General features: G+C 40.5%; 1 protein-coding gene across 3 annotated transcripts in view; it reads left to right on the top strand.

The window, feature by feature from the left end:
• TMEM132C (transmembrane protein 132C) overlaps positions 1-15,702 on the top strand; it is a 200,755-nt gene that overhangs the window by 173,879 nt on the left and 11,174 nt on the right. For all 3 annotated transcript variants that reach the window (XM_035564993.2, XM_035564992.2, XM_035564994.2), the window contains 3 exons: positions 13,183-13,388; positions 13,862-14,135; positions 15,181-15,372. In XM_035564993.2, the coding sequence (XP_035420886.1) occupies positions 13,183-13,388; positions 13,862-14,135; positions 15,181-15,372 (672 nt within the window). The remainder of the gene's footprint in view (positions 1-13,182; positions 13,389-13,861; positions 14,136-15,180; positions 15,373-15,702) is intronic.

Genomic DNA, 15,702 nt, shown 5'->3' with positions numbered 1-15,702 from the left:
ACCTTATAAAAGAGGACAAAAAATTTATTATGGCACTAAAAATCAAGCTGCAGCCAAATTCTACTTTGCTGAGCTGGAATTTACTAGTAGGATCCATATATCTGGATCCATTAATAGTGATTGCTCTTGCATACATAGCCTCTTTTTCATCTTCTGGAAATTAAAGTCGATTGTGGCTGCTTTTGCCAGTGCTTTTGTGTGGTTTACTCAAGAGCAAATACTGCTCCGGGTTCCCAGGTCACCTGGCAGTTAGCACAGATGCGGTTTCATGCTGTGAAGGAGAGCAGAGTTTCAGGAGACTTGCAATACCTTGTGACATTTCCAGACTGAGAACTCTTGTGGATGTGTTCTTTTTTTGTTGTTGTTTTATTTATCTGTGTATTTAGTGGTGGTGGTGGTGTTTTTGTTGTTGTTTTGTGTTTTTTGTTTTTTTTTTTCCCCATGGAAATAACCTGAGTTCAAAAATCTTCTGTGCTATTTCAGAAGCTACAGTAAACATTTTGGGTTTGCATTTCATTATTCTTGGTCTATTTTTATCCCACCACTACATGAAGGGATGTTACATATATGGCATTGTATTTTTATTGTATTGCTAGTATTTATAATCAGTAAATTGAGTGAACGTAAGATCAAAACTTAGATTCACATAATATTTGTACAAACATGCAGCTGCTATGGTCATCAGTGGGAAAAGAAGTGTGGATCTCACCTTTAAGACATCCCTTGGTAGCTGTTAATAAACAGTGGGGTCTTATTTTCTTTGGGACCAATGAGCAGAGAAAGACATTAACGGTAGGTAAAGGCCACTGGAAGAATGTTAGGAATTTGGGTTATGAGCTCCAATCCGGGACAAGGTGTCACAGCTGTCCTGCTCTTATCACAATAGGTTGAAACAAAATCCCAGATCAAAGCAGTGCAGAACTGCCGGGGGCTGAAAATTTGACTAGGGGTTTTTATAGTTGAACTCTGGTTTAGTAGTGAAAAGCTTGGAACCACTGCTGGTCTCAAAGCTTTCAAAGCAATACTGATGGGACTCACAGACAACTGTCAAGGTTGCAGATCTTGTTTAAAGGTCCAATCCAGTAATCCTTCATGCACATAAGTAACTTTGCTGTGAATACCTCTAACATCAGTGAACCTACTCATATGAAATAGTCCTTTAGGATTCATACATATTTCAGAGATTTTGCCATTTCTGGTGGAAACAGTTTATACAATGAAATTAATTCTTATTAAATAGACACAACTTATGTTGGAATATGTGCTGTTCATTTGTGATCTGTTCAGATTAAAGGCCAGTCTGGAGGCTGTGTAACACATGATGCAGGAAAGACTCGGTTTGCTAGTGAGGAAGCTGACAGATGGACGTTTTCCTAATAGATAAATAAATAGTTGTGCACTAATTGTAGTAACTTATTTTTATTTTTATCTGGACCATATCACATGAGCCTATTTAGTAAGGAAAAGTAATCAGCACTTCATTATTTAGAAGATACTTTACTATTGTCTTAATATACCCAATCACAAACAAATAGCTATGCTTCATCCTCTTTAATTCAGAGAACTGTAGACTCAGAGAATGGTTTGGGTGGGAACAGACCTTAAAGACCATCTAGTTCCGACCCCCTGCCACGGGCAGGGGCAGTCGTTCAGATAACTACAAAGAAATTGCACTGCTCTTCCTTGCCCTCCAGTATTTGCAAAACTTGCAGTGTTTTATAAAAGGAGATATAGAAAGCACTGTCTTCACTTTGATAGGCAGAGGAACCACTAGTTAGCAGCATCCATAGGTATTTTTATTAAAAGTTGAGTTATGTATTTTTCTGCCAGTAGATTGACTGCAGTTCCAGGCTGAGTGGCTGAACTGCAGGCAGCTAATAAAGAATCAAACTCTTCAGCCTCAGTGCTGCACTCATTAAAGTGCTGCACTCATTAAAGCCGTCAGGAAAGTTCACCGTGAAGTTTTAATGGTATAGGGACAGTCCCTCAGGCTCCTTAATGTCTCATCATATTCCAGAGGAAAACTAAACAAACCAACCAAACACAACAAAAACAATAACAACAAACATAACAAAAAAAAAAGTAGAAAAGTGAGAGAGATCTATGCACAATAGATATCTGTAACTATTTAATGGAAGCCCTTTCATATTGCTTAGATACCAAGTAGATACTTACTCTGACTCAAAGCAGTGGCTACATATTGGGGCAACACAATCATTTGCTCTCTGAAGCACAGGGGCTGGATGTGAGGCCAAAATCAAAAGCAGGCTTCCACCACAGGCTAAGGGAAATCATCCTGTCCTTTATTTATTTTAGCCCTACCTAAAAATAAGTGGTTATCACTGCACAAGCAAGGCTGATACCCTGTTAGTGAGAGCAGAGGTTCCCATGCTGCATATATCAACCTGAGTGGGGATCAGCTTCTCCCCACAGCTGGTGGGCTGACCGGGGGCAATGTCCTGCTGAGGCACCAGCTCCTGCTACCTGATTTATGTACTGTAAGGGCCCAGCTGGTGGGGACCCCTCTGAACTTGCCAGGCATGCAACAAAAAGAGAGCAAATCCGGGGCTCAGAGAATGGTGATGTGCGGACAGATGATGGTGGAAGCATTAGTGGGGTGGAAGGGCATGTGGTGTTAAGTTAAAGAAAGTGGTGTTGCCAAAATTCATTGGGCTCTCAAACCTCTATGAAGATGAATGAGATTCAGGATGTGACAGTCCTCACCAGGTGCACTGCAGCACTAAAGAATATGGAAATGTTCAAGATCGTTAAGGAATGACCTAAATGTCTCATGGCTTGCTTTCCACAGGACTAATTCAAGATCTGATCCTTTTCCTATTGAAATTAGTGTTGCACTGTTAGCATTGCAGTTGTGATATCATAGTGAATCAGTGCTTCTGGTCCTGAGCAGAGGTTGGGGATAATTGTACTTGGTTCGGTGAAAAGTTATTATGGATAGTGCCAAAATATACAAAGTAGGAATCTCTTAAGTATCAGCCAGAGGCACACTAAGTCTGCTCAAAGCAAAGCTTCCCATGGCCTCTAAGGGTTCTTCCCTGTGCTTTCTTACTACCAGCAGCATCTGGAGGCAAGTAATGATGTGGTGGTTGTCATGAAGTGTGATGCAGACGGTGATTTCAAGGGGAAGCAGAGTTTGAGAAGATGTCGGTCCATTAGAAACCCTGGCAGATCACTGGCACGTTACGTTTCCTCTCATACCTTTCAACTCCTGCTGCAAACAGCAGGGTAAGCATCCAAACTTGCATTGAGTTTCTGCACCTCAGCACACACATACATTCTTTGTATGGGGCTTTATTGCAAAGCTTTCAAAACTCAGAGGATTTAGGGCTTCACATTATGTTTTTAGTGCAGTTATGGGAGAAAATAAAAACAAGGGGCTAGCAAGAAAGAACTGGTTGTTCCTACCAGCTATTTTGACCGAGGAAGAACACTAACTTCCAATAAAAAACTGCTACAGTGTATATAATGCAATTGATTTATTGCTCATTTTTCACTTAGGTCAAATAAAACTCTATTTGGAGTCTGTTAGCTAGGTGCAACTGTTGTAGAGATGAGCACGCTGAATAACGAGTTGATGGATACACTTTTGATTGAAACAAGTCTTATTCCTATTTCAACCGTGTGAAGCAAAGGGAGAAATGAAACAGGGTTTCCTGGAATCCAATATGGTCTAATAATAGGCCATACTTTGTGCTTGAACGTAATGCTCTCTTCTGTGGTTTTACAGGTGTCCTACAGGATGCAGTGAAAGCATGCAGGGTTCAATCTGAACGCTAGCAGCCACCAGCAGTCCTCCTACCCTGTAACATGGAGGCAGCTGCTCATGGAGTGTTGATGTCTCTTGGAAAAAAAAAAAAAAGTAGTAGCTGTGTAACTTTCTGGCAGGAATGTAGAAAAGTTGCATTATCCCTTCTGAAGCATCTGCGTGTTCATTCTTAGGCATGCAAGTCCTTTCTTGGTTAGCTCCAGAATGGGGAGCAGAAAGCTCAGTCCATGTGATGCTGCACTGAGATCCAACACGGCTTCACTGCTTTGGGGTCCTGAGCTAGGTGGGATCTCTGCTTGGGGCTGTAGGGACACACCAGCGGGCTCAGAACAAGCATGGGATCTCTGTCACATGCTCCATTGACCACATGTTGCAGATACCCACAAAGGGCACCACAAATCACTTTCCTGAAATGAATGCGCAGCAGCTGATGAACTGCAAATACAGTTCCTACTCAGCACAGCCTAATACAGCCTTGAAAGCCCTCAAAAGCAGAAGCTATATCTCTTTGTGAGTACAAACCTAGCACTTTTTTATCTGATGGTTCCTCTTTCCTCTTCTGATACTATGTTTTCGTGTGATCTGTGTGAAAGTGAAAAGCTTTCAGACAACAGAAAGTCACAGCATGGAAATTCCATTGTTTTGCCATTCTGAAGCCCTGCTACTTTGTAGGCTTTTCTTCTGGTAAATCCAACATGGTATTTTATATTATGAACAGAATTGCAAAGAGAAAGTCCACCTCCTTGCCCTCCCCGATAGTTTTTATAGTCCTGTGATTTACAGGGATCAATATACATCAGCAGAGCGAAAAAACTTCAGAGGTGTTGTAGAAAAATAAATCTTTATTGCACACTTCTGTCAGATACAAATATGACATATAAGCCAGCAATATGTGGAGTTTTCATAGATGTTATATCATTAATGTATGATACTATTGCCCAAACAGTCAGCCTCAATGGAAGTTGAAACTCAAAATAGACATAGTGTGAGATATTTAAATTCAACAATAACAGGTGTAGATACTTTGCCATGAAATAGCAGGCAAATATTTCAAAGGCAGCTAAAGAAACATTTAAGCTACATCCTTGCAGACTTCTTTCCCTGTCATCTCATGCCCTCATGCAGCTCACTCTCTGTGTTAGTGATGCCAGTGTGGAAAACCTATACATCCCAAATGAAAAATCAAAGCAGAGTGGCAGTAACAATGCCTGAAGATCCACAGAAAGTGCTTCAAAATGAACTTCAAAGTTGCGAGATCAAGACCAGGAAAGGGAATTGGAGAAATAAAACAAATCTCGATACAGGTATAGATTTGATGGGAAGATTAGCAGGTTTCTACAGACCTTTTTGAACAATATGGGCAGAAGAAATAATTATTTGCCTCTCTTCTTTTTCTGCTAAGAGTTGCAATTTACACATTGTCAATTTGTATATTGTAGATACATATTCAGTTAGGAAAAAGCAAGCAATGTTATGTTCTTGTAACTACTGTCTAAAGTGTCTAGTTGGTAGAAATTAAAAGTCTTTGCATTCACCCTGTGATCCTGCTTTGACACGCGAGATATTTGGGGCCATGCTGTATATGTAGTCTGGCATATCCCTAGTGAGCAGTAGCCAAACTCTCTGTTCTGCCCCATTTTCAGAAATTACTCGACTTGAGAGTGCACAAAACAAGACAGATTTTGTTTTATGTGATAATGGTAGCTGCAGAGAGCTCCTGTGGCTCAGCGCAGCTACAGTTCAGCTTCAAAAGCTGGTCATTCGGGAGCAAATAGATGCCCTCCAGTCTCAGCTGGCATTTTGTGCCCCTTTTACTCTCTCAGTTCTGTCGTAGCGAATGATATTCAGTTAGTTAAATGTACTGCTTCTGCTCTGCAAAGCTGCCAGCGAAATCTTTGTAATGAGATTAGATAATGTACAGCCTTTTCCCTAAGAAATGCTCTCTAGCTTTGGGGGTTTTCTAGTTAGTTTTGCTAATCTGGCTGCTGATATTGAAAATACAGACGCTTCTCAGCAGAGAGTCCAAATTGCTTCTAAACTATGGCCTGACTTTAGAGTTCTCTCCTTTTCTTCAGTGCTCAGGGCTCATTCCCTGTGTTATTAGTGCAGGTTGCTGGGAATTTTGCCAGAGGGCTGATTGCAGGGATCGGAACCACATTTGGAAGGTGGCAGCTGTTCACAAGCACAATGCAACGTGAAAGCTGCAGCCGTGTTATTCATTGAAAACCATGGAGTTAATTCTAGGAGTTGCAGAATGTAAGAGACTTCAGTCATTTATTAAAGTGTAATACCTGCCCTTCTCTCATCACTGTTTCCAGAATGGGAGTGATTATTCCTCAGTTATTTCAAGAAACAAATTCATTCTTTTTCTTTTGTTGGGTCATAGGTAAAAAAACAACTCTTGGCATTATTTTTGCTTGCAGTGTGAAAAATCAAGCCTTTCATTTATTATGACAGTCTTATCGGTGTAGTCTTCATTGCTGTATTTACCTTTATGTTTTCTCTGTGAGGGGAGCTTTTGGCTTTGCTTTCCAAGTCACTGAGCACAGCTCCAAGTGAAGTCATTGGGAACGAGGGTGGCTCTGGCAAGTCAAGTCACATTGGCAGTTAGCAACTCCTGTAATGGATGCTTCCTTTATACAGGCTGATCTATGTGTTACAAAGCTGTAAATATCATGCCAGATATCACGGAAGAGCTCAGGTCTGAAGCTTTAACTCTTACCAGACTTAAACAGTTTAGCATGAGAAAATAAATAGTACAGACCTTGAGACAGCTTCCATTTTCCAGTGGTAAGTTATTGATTATTCAGGGTTATGCATCCAGGCATTTAAGCACTTCTTATGAAGTTGCCATCACATAATGCTCATGTAGCACAGGACTTTCTTAATGTATAAAACGATAGTCTCAAAACCTCTTGAATTTAATAGAGAATAATTGCCTTTCTACAGGAAATATTGTTAGAAGAATATTTTAGCACAAATTCTATAACAAGGACACGCATGTTAAAAAATCCTAAAGAATCACACAAAAATCTAGTGGACTGGTTCTCACTCCTTACCATTTTCAATATGATATTATGTAATTGCCAGTATATTCAGTGGATACGTCATTCTGGTGCTCTGTATTTATTAAAGGAATGAATGACTTTTTCTTCAAAAAGCTTAACCTTCCCGTGTGCTTCAATTGCCCTTCTGGTATGTAAGAGGGATGATACCGAGCTGAAATACTAAGAGAGTCATCTCTTTGAAAAGTGCTGAGTATCACTATTCTTTCCTAATTATCCCGTAAGTTTTCTCATTGAAATTGAGATTCTATTAAGAAGTACTGGAAAAAGCTTTTTGCTCATAGAAGTGCTTTCATAAATATTTAAGCATTTATGTAACCTTTGAATATTTATTACATTTACATTAGTATAACAGACATGGGCAAATGGGTTTACACACCAAAATACAAGATTCTGGGCCTTTCCAGCCTGATAGGGACATTTATCAGAAAAGCCACTATTCAAGTACTACCGAACTATTTATTTTACATAAAGGATTAATTTGCTTAAAGACACACAGCAGTATTTCTTGTCATGTCACAATTAGAGTGAAGAGAATGTGCGACTAAGTCACAGAGGACAGATTGAAAGCCACATATCACAACTCTGGCCTAGCCAGGACCCTGAGAAGAGAGCTCCTCAGGGCTGGACCTGTTCAGAAATAGGGAATCTGTCTGTGCTGTGTCTTGTTGAGAGACAATGTCCTTCAAGAAATCTGGGATCAGAATCAATCAGATCAGAATGCAATATTCCTGCTGTTATAACCCAGATATTATTCTGAGGATTATTCTGAAGTGAAACAGATTTTCTGGCAGCTTGACACTATTTCCAAATGAAATTTGGAACATCGAAGAGTTTTCCACAAACCAGCTGCTGAATCCAGAGTTATGCTGGATTTATATATTACTGTATTGATGGAAACTTCTGTGACGAGGGCCCAGCAGTTTCACTTCTCAAAGGATGATCTAGGAAGAGAGGACACAACTCCTTTCCCATTTCCAATACTGACCTGCAGAAACCATAGACAAGTCATTTTGGTCTAATTTACTTAAAGTGGCCTCCAGCCGAATGTGCCTCTACTTTATGTATGTATCCCAGCAAGGCACTCATCACCCACAGTTCCAGCTCAAGTCAGTCACATCTAAAATTTCTCTCTAAGAATATAAGTTAATTTTAATCCTTTTTGTCCCACTCTGCATTGAGTGAGCAGTAGCCCGCTAGCATCCTATAAGGTACTTATCAAGCTGCTTTTCTACCATAATTACCTTCCTTTGATTTCTCCAGCATCTCTACTGCTTTTTTCATACCTTCAAGTGATGGGAGCCAGTCAGTTTGTAAAGCAGCTGACAAAAAGTAGAGTTTAAAATATTTATCCCATGGATACTGAAATATTTATGCCTTTATTTGTAGAAGTCTTCAGTTGTACTAGGCTAATGAATACAAGCAGGATATCCACTATTATTGTAACACAGAATCACAAGTGGCTGAGGTTGAAAGGACATCTGGAGGTTAGTTCGTCCAGCTCCCCTGCTCAAGCAGGTCCACCTAGAGCCATTTGTCCATACCTCTTCATTTCTGTTCTGTTTTAGCTTCGAGACTTTTTAAACCTCAGGATGTTTAATGGCAAACCACATAGACTTGTTCCTAGAAAATGGATGGATGCCTCACAAATTTGTAGTGTTCATAAATTTAACAGTATTACCATTATTAAAAGCTCTCTTCAGAACTGTCCTTCAGAGACCTGTTGATATGGATTGATGTCTCCAGAGCTGAAAAACACACTTGGACAATAAACAAGCCATACATTAGACTCACACAGTCAGTACCATTTATTTGTGGGTCTTACAGCTGTCGTTTTCTCCACTCCTGTGTACAACAGATACAAAACAAAGCAGACAGTATTTTGACTTCACCATCTTTTGAAAGACATTCTCAGCTCATACTTGACATGGAATTTGTCTTTTGAAAACAATCTGCTTCAACCAGTAATTGAATGAGATTTCATAAGAATCTGTAGCAGAATTTAACCAACAAAAGAAGGATACTCTTACAGAATTGTCAACAGCCCCTTTATGGCTGCAGAGTCCAAGGCAGTACATCGTCACATCCCTTATGGTGACTTCAGGCAGCTCATGTTGTGGGAGGCTTCTCCCTTCTTGCAGTTATCCAATACAGAGCTCATTGTGGGATCGAGAGCTTAGTCTGAAATGAGCAAGTAAAGGAAGACCCAGAGGTTTTGCATTTAACTGGTAACTGTACTAGGAATCCCAATATTCATCGCAGCTAATTTGTTCATTACTAGATGGAAAGGTACATTTGCTCCCCAGATCACAAAGTTACATAGTGCCATAGGTAGTGTGATTCAGGAGTGACTCTTTTTTTTTATTTTTTTTTTCCAGGCAGTAGTTTGCTCTGTAGTTTGCTGTCAGCTCAGTAAAATGTGATTTGTTGCAGAGAGAATCTATCCAAGTCATTTAGAAAAGCAATGGCCTTTGTAACAAAGGGGTACAAAAATATAATGCCAGAAAAAAGAGAGAAAAAGAAGAAACCTCTGGGGAATTGTGCTTAGCCCTGTCTTTTGCTGTCTAGCTTCTTTATTTTGATCTGGAGAGAGAAGTTAGAAAAATAGAGAAAAAGGGAAAAGTAGCTGAATGCAGCTTAATAATGAAAGAAACTGCTGAAATAGCATCAGAAAACTCTTTAAAATGCAAAACTTCTTGCTGATCTGCTATGCAGAATGGAAAAAAAAACAATCGCTTAAAGGTAGTGGCTAAGCAGGCTTTCCCTTCATCATCTCTCACTTCTTCTGATGCGGAAGACAAGAAGCAGTTTCAGAGAGAAAATGATTTCATAGTTAAAGCATAAATACTACAGGAGATGGGAGACAGATAGATCACTGTTCAGAGTCTCCAGCCTTCCGGGCTCTATCAGAAACTTCCTTAAAGTATTGTGGGCAAGTCTCGTAGATGAGAGCTGGTCATTGTATTATTTGGTGAGCTCAGAAGTGATGCAAAACCCTGGAGGAAACAGAGGTACTTCTATTGCATAGTTTGCGTCACATAACCACTACCCTTTTTTTGTGAGACGAGTCTGCTTAGCAAGTTAGACCGTACATTGTGAATTAGATGCTGAGATACTGCTCCCCTCTGCCTTTCTTCCCCTGTACAGCATAAGTTGGGAAGCCCATTGCCTTTCCTTGTAAAAAACAGTGTTGCTTTAAGAACAATGCCTACCTGAAGGCACCAAAGTTAAAATGCGTGCAGTAATACAATACAAGCTTTGCTCCTCCTGTACTCGCTCTGTGCTACATCTTTATCAGAAATAAAGGAACAGAAGAAAGAGCATGTGTAAGGACATCAGCAATGCTTGTACTTGGTGAAAAGAGTAATGTTTTTCTCGATGCAAGTCATAAAGACCTGCCACTGTTGCTGATGCATGTCCAGTACTAAATATTAACCTGTAACAATTTTAAGGGCTGCTTGGTAGCTACAGCAGCCACTTCCTTAGGATGCTGTATGTATTTGTTTAGCCATTTGTTTGTCACACACCCATGAAGGCATATAGCAGCTTTACAAATACAGATGGAGATTGGATCTTAGCCCAGAACCATTTAGGAATTGCAGTTTTGCTGCTATTGTTATTGTATTTTTTCCCGACAGCTGCATTTGTTCTGTTACTGACAGTGTTGGGCTTTAGATGATATTAACTCGTACACCTAGACCAGACCTGGTCAGTCTGAAGCTGAATATGTTATCAGGAATCTTTATATCAGTAGGTGCATGTGGTTTACTGCGTGAATAAATAAGAAGCTTCTACAACTAACTCAGAAGGTTCATGCATTTGCCTTCGGGATCAGCTCCGTAGAAATGAACAGGATTGAACCAGTTTCAGAATTGGAATGGTTGCTGCTCCAAGTGAAATTAAATTAGATCTTAGTGACCAGCCTCCCAAAAACTTCTGCTCAAAGAAAGGTAGGGCTAAGGAAAGAAGAGCCATATCTGAAGCTGCTTTCTCAAATGTTCTTGTGTCTTCCCCTCCAGGCACACCACTTCCCATTTGGCTCTAGAAGTTGTTCCGTGCTCCAGGCACGGCACTGACTCTTGCTGACCAAGGCTCCCTGGGCTGCATTGCTTACACCTGTGGGGGAAAATGGACAGAGAGTTGAAATGACTTTTCTGAGACCATAGAGGAAGACAAAAATTAGAATCTATGTCAGCCAGGATTTCCTTGTACTTTCATTGAGAGTGTTGTGCAATAGGTAACTTTCATTTGTGGTATATTGTTTGGATGTGAATTGCTTTTAACCTCAGCCATCCTCCAATTGCTTTTAACTTCAGTTAAAAATTTGATCTAAGATTCTTCCTAGACTCTCCATATCTGTTGAAGAGACATTGGCACCTGCAGGGAGAAGGGGAGTAATGCTGCTGCGTGTTGAGAGAGTCACCCACTGGCCATTCCAGTTTCCATGCAACTGAGATGGCAGCAGTGTTCGACATCGGCAGCTCAAACATGGGAGCTGAATGCCCCAATATGTCCTAGTGCTCTAAGCAGAAATGACTCTGTGATCAGGCAGTCAAGGCTGTACCTCCTGACATGTGGCCCTTGCTTGTCTCTTCAGTAGTTATTTTAGTGAGAAACACTTTCATGATGTTTTCTCTTCCAGAGTGAAGCTGATGCAATGGCACCATAGAAAGCAAGAGTAGCAGATTTAGGGCAGGGTTCTGAGTCACTCTGCTGTATTATATACTACATTATGCACCTCTGCTACATAGTACTTTTAGATTAGATCAAACAGCCTAGTGTGAACAAAGTCCATTTCTATATTGCCATTCAAGTTGCCTTGTAAAAATACAGCATGCGGTTTGTATTGATAAAATGAAGGAATTTCTGCCACCTTCAGACTTTTAAACCTGTCTTAGATGGTCTGAGGTAGAAGCCTAGACAGACAGGTGGGTCTTCTATTGTAGTATGTAGCACTGTTTTCAGCACCCAGAGACAGCATAACCCTCTTAGGGAGTGAGTCATAGAAATGTTTGTATTATGTTCTCTGAAGTCTCCTCTTGCAGTCTCACCATCAAATATTTCACCACAATGTGAGAAGTGCTTAAACCTGACAGACGATACAAAGTGGGATGTGTATGTCAAGCTGGGAACAATTTAGCTCCTGTATCGTGGTCACAGAGGACACCTATCTGTTTTATTAGTGTGAGGACATGAACATTTCCAGCAAACAATCTTCATTTGAATACACTGGTATGGGGAAGGGGAGTGGGGATAAAAGGCAGCAGATGATGTTATAAACGTATGTTCAGGTGGGGAGACACATTGCCGCCACTGACGATACTCATTATGGGTGATGAAATACAGTTCTGATGGATGGGAGCGAGAACGGGAGTTGAAGAGATTTGCTGGGTTTACTGTTAATTTCTGCAGACATACCAGCTCATTTAGTAATGTAACAGCCCCCATTGCTAGCCACTTAATATATGATTAATGTGCCACAGGATTTCCCCAGACATTTATGACACCTTTAGGAATAGATATGACAATGACTTTATCACATGGAGTCACTTCATACTATTTGCATCCCTCTTAATGATTTATATATTTGGGAGTGATTTTATCACTGGTACTCAGTAAGGTAATAAATGAGAAAACTCAATGGTCTGTAAATTACAACATTGATTAAAGAAGCAATTACTGATATAACTCTTACATGACTATGATAATGCGTGCTTATATTTCAGGACGGTATTTACATGTTAATGATAAATCTACTGCAGTGTTTAGAAATACTTTACAGCTTTAACCAAAATGAAAACTTTTATAAACAGATAAGTTTATTGTGGAGGGAAGGAGTAGGATTCTGTTATTCCTCAATGGCAAAATCCTCTACAGAGCCAGCTTTGTCTTGAAGACTGAAAGCAGTGTCACCCCCTGCTGAAGGTCAAAACTCATTGGGTAGAGCTTTGGTTTGCTGCTCACCTCCACTGAGGCCTGTTATGGTTTGTTGGGTTCCTCTTGGCCAAGCTGTGAAGGAGCTGTGCTCATTATAAACTCCACAGCACTGTGATCAGCTAGTGGCTCACTGCATAGCAAACAGAAAATCAAACACCAGTTTCATAATTGGTATCCAGTTTTTAGGCATCTCCAGAATAATTATGCCTCCTGAATCAATGAAGGATTTTCGTGTTCAGCTGTTCCCATTGTAAAAATCTGTCATTTTCGTGCATTAAGAGATGGGAGTCTTTTTTGTTTATTTTGGGGATTTGAGGTGCCAGGGTTACACTTCAAGCCTGTTTTGTCTCAGCAATTACCTTCTCTTCTTTCTCTCTTTCCCCCTCACCTTAGGTTTCTGACAGGTGTGACTATGTTTATGTCAATGGTAAAGAAATGAAAGGCAAGGTGAACGCACTCGTGAACTTCACCTACCAGTATCTGAGTGCTCCTCTGCAAATCACAGTCTGGGTTCCACGCCTGCCTCTTCAGATCGACATTTCAGACACAGAACTGAGCCAAATAAAAGGCTGGCGAGTCCCCGTGGTTTCCAACAAAAGGTGGGTTTGAGATGCTCAATTTCTCGGGTGTTTTTGTGAAATAATAGAGTTGATTTTAACTCGCAGCAAGAACAGCTGCAGCACCTGCACCCACATTGCAGTATGTTTCCTTGAGGAACAGCAGCACTGGAATCCTCGGCTCTGCACTGGCCATCTGCAGATATAATAAAGGTTTTAAAGTCTGGGGGAGTTCTGTTTGTGTGAGTGTGTCTGTCATGTGCAACAGAGAACAATGTGGTGCAACGGTAACTGTTGTTGTTCAGACATTGCAGCTTAGATGAAGAGGTGGTACAGTCCAATTGTATGGTTCTTCATCATACTAAGTAGCCATGAATTAACAATGGTCCTAAGACAACAGAAGGGAGGTCTTAATAACTTAAGGGAGCACTCTCTATTAGCACTTTAACGTTAGTTTTCACTAATGTTCTTGAAAATGGTTTTTTTACACTTTTTTTTTTTTTTTATCAAAAAAGGCCCACCAGAGACAGTGATGATGAGGATGAAGATGAACGGAAAGGGAGAGGATGCACTCTCCAGTACCAGCATGCCATGGTGCGAGTCCTGACACAGTTCGTAGCTGAGGATTCCAGCCCTTGGGGTCAGCTGAGCTACCTGCTGGGCTCTGACTGGCAGTTTGACATTACAGACCTGGTGATGGATTTTATGAAACTGGAGGAACCTCACATTGCCAAGCTGCAGGAAGGCAGGATTTTGATCGGACGGGAAGTAGGAATGACAACGATGCAGGTACTCTGCTCTGGACTGCCACATTTCTACCACTCTCATAGAGAATCTATGCACGGGCATAAAATATAGTACAGTGTTCTGCTATCTTGAAACTGGATAATTTTCCGTTACATTCCTGTGACCTATTAGAGTGTCACACACAGCATTAACCCAGGGACAGTCATCCAAGCTAGCGCATGGTCTGAGGCATGCAGCACGGTCAGAAGTGGGAAGCCATACAGCCTTCAGAGACTTTTAGGAAAGGCAGCAACTGCAGGCTCAGTGAGAGCTCTTGTCCCTTATCGATGCAAGCTACCACCACTCAGCTGATGGGCACCATTTTACCTTTATGACACAGAAATCTTTAGATAATGTTGATTTGCTTTTGACTTCCTTAAACATTAACTCAGGAAACAAAAATACAACCTGGTTAATAACCCTGAAATACTGATAGTGGATGTTGATGACACCATTTCCCAGTTCTGCCCCGGCTGCACAAAATCTGAATATAGCTAGTCTATCCAATATGATATGGATATAGTGGAGAAGAAAGTTATTGCATGAACTAGCTGTCCTAAGATCCCATAAGGGCAGCAGTATGGCTGTCAGTTTCATTAACAGGAAAGATTTCCTACTGCCTTGATGTTCCATTAGGAACAGCAAAGATAGAGAAATGAGAATTTTCAAGCAAAGAAGTGAAAGGCAAATCCTAAATGTGTCTAACCTCCCTTTAAAATGTTTGGGAGGTAAGTCTGATGAGCTCGTCTATATTGGGACTCAGAGTATAACAGAAGACAGTTTTGAATCAACTCTTTTAGTGAAGTGATGCAAATAACACAACAGAGGCTGCATAGTTCTCAGTACTGGCTGCAGTGTTCTCAGCCATACGCTCTCTATTGAATGTTTTTTTCCCACCCCCCACATGAAATCAGACTGTCTTTGCAGTGTGCTTGTCTGCTTCTCCTATGCATAAGATTCTGGGGACAAGAAGGAATGATGACCTTAAGAAATGTTATTTTAAATTATCAGCATTTTTCTAAATTGATTCTTTTGTATTTCTCAAAAGGTTTTGTCTCCTCTGTCTGACTCCATCCTGGCAGAGAAGACAGTGACTGTTCTAGATGACAAAGTGACCATAACAGACCTTGGAGTCCAACTGGTGGCAGGGCTTTCACTTTTTCTTCAGCCAAGCGCAGCAAGTAATCAGGCTATTGTGGCTACAACCATTGCCCAAGAGCTACTTCATACTCCTAAGCAGGTAGTGTACACTCCAGTTTTTACTGTTGTTGCTGTTTGGGATGGGACAATGTTTTATCTATGTGAATTACAGGTGACTTAATTATATATTTCAGTAACAAGTTTAAGACATGTCTATGGTGATCGCTTTTCTCTAGAGTTACTCTGGAATTTTCTTATCAGTTCTTCCCTTCAAATATGGACCTAATCCATAGTAAAAGTTCTGGCTATACTAAAGTTTGTATTATTTACATTTTTAGTACCCTTTCTTTAAATGATGCCACATCTGTTATTTTTGCAACACAGTCTCTGGACAGAGATCTCTGTTTGCTCTATGAGCATGCTCTTGTTT

Source organism: Cygnus atratus, chromosome 17 (genome assembly GCF_013377495.2).
Source record: "Cygnus atratus isolate AKBS03 ecotype Queensland, Australia chromosome 17, CAtr_DNAZoo_HiC_assembly, whole genome shotgun sequence".
Lineage (NCBI taxonomy): Eukaryota > Metazoa > Chordata > Aves > Anseriformes > Anatidae > Cygnus > Cygnus atratus.
The sequence above is the reverse complement of the archived record's forward strand: the minus strand, read 5'-3'. Positions and strand labels throughout refer to the sequence as shown.